Genomic DNA, 4,821 nt, shown 5'->3' with positions numbered 1-4,821 from the left:
ATGCTCGCATCGCGGCCGTCAACTACTACTACAAGAAGATAAAGGGGCAGAAAATGAGCAAAGCATTAGGGGCCAATGAGATCTACCTCACAGAGGAGCAGTACCTGGAGAGCGTTGTGGATTGGCTGGCGAAGGACATGGAAGCCTGGAGGTGGTTGGCAAAGAGATGGGCGTCGCCTGAGTGGATTGCAGAGTCCAACAAGCACCGTGTCAACCGTGGCACTGAAGGACCGGGGCATAGGTACGGCGCCGATGGACACCTTGGTACCGCACGCCGCATGGTAAGTATATAAATCAAACTTGTATGTTACATCTATGAAAATTCTATGGTTTAACTCTTCTTTTTCATGCAGGAAGCTGAAAGTGGAGTTGCTCCAAGTTTTATGGAGGTTTACGTGCGTGGTCACCGTGGCCCTGATCCGGCTAACCCTGATGTGCTATGCAGCGAGGCGGCAAGGGAGAAAATGGTAAACAAGTTTGTATTTACGAATTAAATTGCATATTTTGTGTCTAACTCCAACTCTAACTTTCTTTGCAGAATGCATATGGGGAGGAAATGACTCAACGCCATGGGCCTGACTTCGACTGGATGCATTCAGACTTAGATGTCTCGGCGTTGTACCACAGTGGTGGGGGTAGAAAGCATGGCAGGTGAGGTGTTTGTGTTTGATTCGACGATTTCATTAACAAGAATGTGTCCACTTAATGGCTCAACTATGTGTATCATGCAGGTTTGCCTTTGGCACCGGCGTTGTGGATTATAACAGGACAATAGGTCAAGGGAAGGCATCGTCTTCGGGAGGGAGTTCTCGCTCCTCCAGGTCTGCTCGAGAGGCTCAGCTGGAGGAGGAGACTCGGGCAGCACAGGAGCAGGCTCGAGCAGCACAGGAGCAGGCTCGAGCAGCGCAGGAGCAGGTTGGGCAGCTGACGCAATATATGGCTTCTTATTTTCAGGTAATTCGTCTATCTCATCACGTGTCGTCATTGAATTCAAAGTATAATGTTGCGATTCTAACGTTGCATCCATTTGCAGGAAATGACTACTAGACTCGGCCCTGATATGAACTTGCCCGCTTTTCGCCCTCCCCAGGTAACACTATCTGAACACTTCAATTCCATAGCAACTCTTTTTTATTATCAAAAATGGCTCGCAGGCACAAGGATGGGGACAGTGGCCAGGACAAGCTCCAGCGTCGCAGCCACCCGGGACCGGTGTTGGGTGGACGCAGGCACCTCCAGGCACTTGGACGCCTCCACCACCCCAAGGATCGCAGCCAGTCCGGGGATGGGTGCCACCGGTCTTCCAGCCACCGGCGGGCTCTCAGCCATTTCAAGCGTGGATGGCACCGCCACCGACGGGGTGGGTGCCACCACCTCTGGGGTGGCCAGCACAACAGTACCCGTGGATGCATGCAGGATCACAGGTGACGTTCCATGTTTAATTTTATGCAAATCGTGACCAAACATTAGGGATAGCAATACACAACCTTATTTGAATGCTTGATGAATTGCAGGGTTCAGTGTCAAATGCTCAGGGATCGGAGGGTGCTGCCAACGTCCAAGGCTTCCATGGTTCTGGAGGGAGTGGCCACCTTCCTGGTGGCGGAGGAGGGAGTGGCCAAAACTCCCACAGCCCGCAGGAGTGAGTTTGATTATAGACTATGTATGGACTATGTATACACTTTATTATAGATGTGATTATGGTATTGAAACTGTATGAACTGTATGAACTATGTATGGACTATGTTTGAAACAATTATGGTATTGCTTGTGAATATGGTTTGTGAAATCTGTATTGCTTGTGAAATCTGTATATGTCATTGTGGATTATATGTATTTTGCTGTGAATTAAAAGGTGCAGAAAAATCTGTTTTGGGGGGGGGTATCATTAATTTTCGTCGGCCTGTTCGGAGGCCGACGAAAATAAAACAGCTATTTTCGTCGGCTAAAGAGGCCGACGAAAATACAGCAGCTGTATTTTCGTCGGCCAAAGAGGCCCACGAAAATAGCTTGTATTTTCGTCGGCCAAAGGGGCCCACGTAAATAGCTGCTGTATTTTCGTCGGCCTTGGACAAACCGACGAAAATATGTTATTTTCGTCGGTGCCGATGAAAATAGTTGCTTATTTTCGTCTAACATATTTTCGGCGGCTATTTTCGTCGGTATGCCGACGAAAATAATCTATTTTCGTCGGTTTAAGCTTATTTTCGTGGGTTTTTGGCCCATGAAAATTTAGGCGTTTCCTGTAGTGTGTACACTAGAAAGCAACGTCTTGTATTTCAATCCAATATGGGCAATTGATCTTAATAACCAGTGGCGTTAAACGCCACTAAAGGAACCTAACGAATCTATATCGGTTAAAAACTGTCATAAATAGTTATTTATATCGGTTTTTAACATATTTATGTTTGTTTTAGACCGTACATGGTAAATAAGCTTATTTACGTCGATGTCAGCCTTATTTATGTCGATCTAAAACACCGACCTAATTACGGTATTTCTGGCCGACGTAAATAAGGATGTCTTATTTACGTCGGCTTCTGACCGACTTCAATAAGGTAATCCATCACATAGAAAATGTTGTTTTCTATTTACTTCACAATATAATTTTAATGCGTCGCACCGATACACGTATTAGTAACAGTAGCCAGCGACTTCATCCGTCTCCGAATCCAAAGTCATCCGGCGTCTTATTTTTAGATACGTGGTCTTTATCATATATAGTAAAAATCAATCTGTATATGCATATGAAAATTACAGGTCGGTGCTGTGAGCTCACAGGACGACGTCATAGAGGAGCTTTTTCAAGGCCGGCAGGTATTCGGGCTCCAGATTGACCACCACGATGATTCCGCTCTCCTTGTCAAGACCACGCGGCAGCACGAGGACCATGCCGCTGAAGACAGACACCGTCGTCGGCATGACGAGCTCGGGCACGCCCCAGCCGAAGTCAGCGTCATACAGCGGCATCCCCAGCCAGCTGACCATGGCCACATCTGATTCCGGTGGCTCCATCGCCCCCAGGACGAGATTCTCCTTCGGCAGCTCATGGTAGTCCACCACGGCGCGTACGTACGTGTCGTCCACACTGTTCACCGCGTCCATGATCATCCCAACCACGGACGCGGGTGGGCCGTCAATGACGTCCCCGACCCGCCGTGGCAGGGCGGGCGCCTGCAGCGCGGCGTTGCCGAAGAAGCTGTGCGGGAGCGGCGGGCGCAGCCGCGCGCGCACGTTCACTATCACGCCCAGGTGGGTGTCGGAGGCCGGTGCCAGCCGCCGAGCGACGCACATGCAGCGCCAGATTGCGCGGTGACGGCGGCGAACCTGGAGACGCCGGTGGCTCCGGATCCGCAGCATCGCGACGTGAGCTCGTGGACGAGAGTGTGCGGGAACGGGTAGACGCGGGCGACGAAAGCGCGGGGGCAGCTGGTGGCGGCGAAGTTCAGTGAGTGGGCTGCTGGTGCTGGTGGTGCACCCATCTGCTGGAGCGGCGGTGCGCGCGCGCGGAGGGAGGTCCGGTCGTGGAACGGCGCCTGTGGCCCGACAGCCTCGGCCGCGTCGAGGCCTCGGGCTAGCCTGGACCATGACTGCATGAAGTGGAATAGGCTGGTGCCGTCTACGACTGCGTGGTGGAAGCTTGAGGACAGCACCACGCCGCCACACTTGAGGAAGGTCAGCTGAAACAAGGCCACCATGCAGGGGAGCTCCTCGGGCGGCATGTCTGGCACGAATGTCTCCGTCACCTCCGGCGACGGCTGGTAGTCTTTGAACAGCTCCGGGCCAGTCACGTCCGCACGGGCAACAAAGAATCGCACGCCCTCTCCGTTGCAGTCGACATACCGCCGGCCATCCTCTCCCAGGCAGAGCCGCCCGGCCAGAGGGTAGAACGGCACCAGCGCCCTGGCCAGCGCCACCTTGAGCCGCTCAGGGTCGCACGCGCCGCCCCCGTGCTCTGGGCGCCCTGCTGGAGCTGGGTAGTAGTTGAGGACCGTCGTGTAGATGTGGGGAGATTGGAGATCTAGGTTGGACAGCCACAGACCCTGTCGGCGCATCTCCTCGCTCGGCGTCACCACCATCGCCGTCTCCACCACCTCCATCTTCGTCATCGTTTTTCTTAGTAATTAGGGCAGCTCACACACGCCGAAAGTGCACAGTACATGTGCATGGGCAAATAGAGCTACCGGCCGCTACGTATATATAGGTGCGGTGCATGCTCCTACCTCAACAAATGCTTGGTAGGAAGCTGGGTACGAGATACGTCTGGTCTGCAAATTGTTGTTGTTGTAGCAGTTATTATTATCGTTGATAAATGCCATTAATTAATTAAGGAGGAAGACGACATACATGTGCCAACAATGGTCATCACCGCAGGAGGAAGGGGCCAGAACGTCTGGTCTTGTCGTCGACGCGGCCGCGTTGAGTCCAGGTGATTCAACAACTTCAGTCATGGCACAAGGAACAAATTAGCACATGACGAAATGAAAAACCAAGGCTCAATTATACGCTAGCTGCTTGTGTCTGGACACAAAGAATTGTGTGTACGTATCAGTGACGGGAAGAAGCTAGTCCAATTAAATATCTAGTGACGGGAAGAAGCTTCATTGACCTTTGTTAGTTCATGTACAACTTATGTGCACCAAAGAATATAATACATTTAAATTGGAGTAGGGTGGAAAGATTATGTATGATTTTTTTAGAATTTTTTGTGAACTTTGTTATTTCATATACAATCTATATACACCAAAGGCTCATGTGCAGGAGCAATGGAGGACAGAGGAGTCAGTAGATGAGGATTCAAGGGACACCGCCAGCTGACGC

At 51.2% G+C, this 4,821-nt stretch overlaps 1 protein-coding gene across 1 annotated transcript; it reads right to left on the bottom strand.

Annotated features, from left to right (window-relative positions):
• Nucleotides 1–2,735: 2,735 nt before the first annotated feature.
• LOC103650249 (putrescine hydroxycinnamoyltransferase 2) lies at nucleotides 2,736–4,154 on the bottom strand. The gene has a single exon (XM_020551115.2). The coding sequence runs from the start codon at nucleotides 4,107–4,109 to the stop codon at nucleotides 3,243–3,245; it is 867 nt and encodes a 288-aa protein (XP_020406704.1). The 5' UTR covers nucleotides 4,110–4,154; the 3' UTR covers nucleotides 2,736–3,242.
• Nucleotides 4,155–4,821: the final 667 nt, after the last annotated feature.

Source organism: Zea mays, chromosome 3 (genome assembly GCF_902167145.1).
Source record: "Zea mays cultivar B73 chromosome 3, Zm-B73-REFERENCE-NAM-5.0, whole genome shotgun sequence".
Taxonomy (NCBI): domain Eukaryota; kingdom Viridiplantae; phylum Streptophyta; class Magnoliopsida; order Poales; family Poaceae; genus Zea; species Zea mays.
Note: the sequence above shows the minus strand (reverse complement) of the source record. Positions and strands in the feature narration are given on the sequence as shown.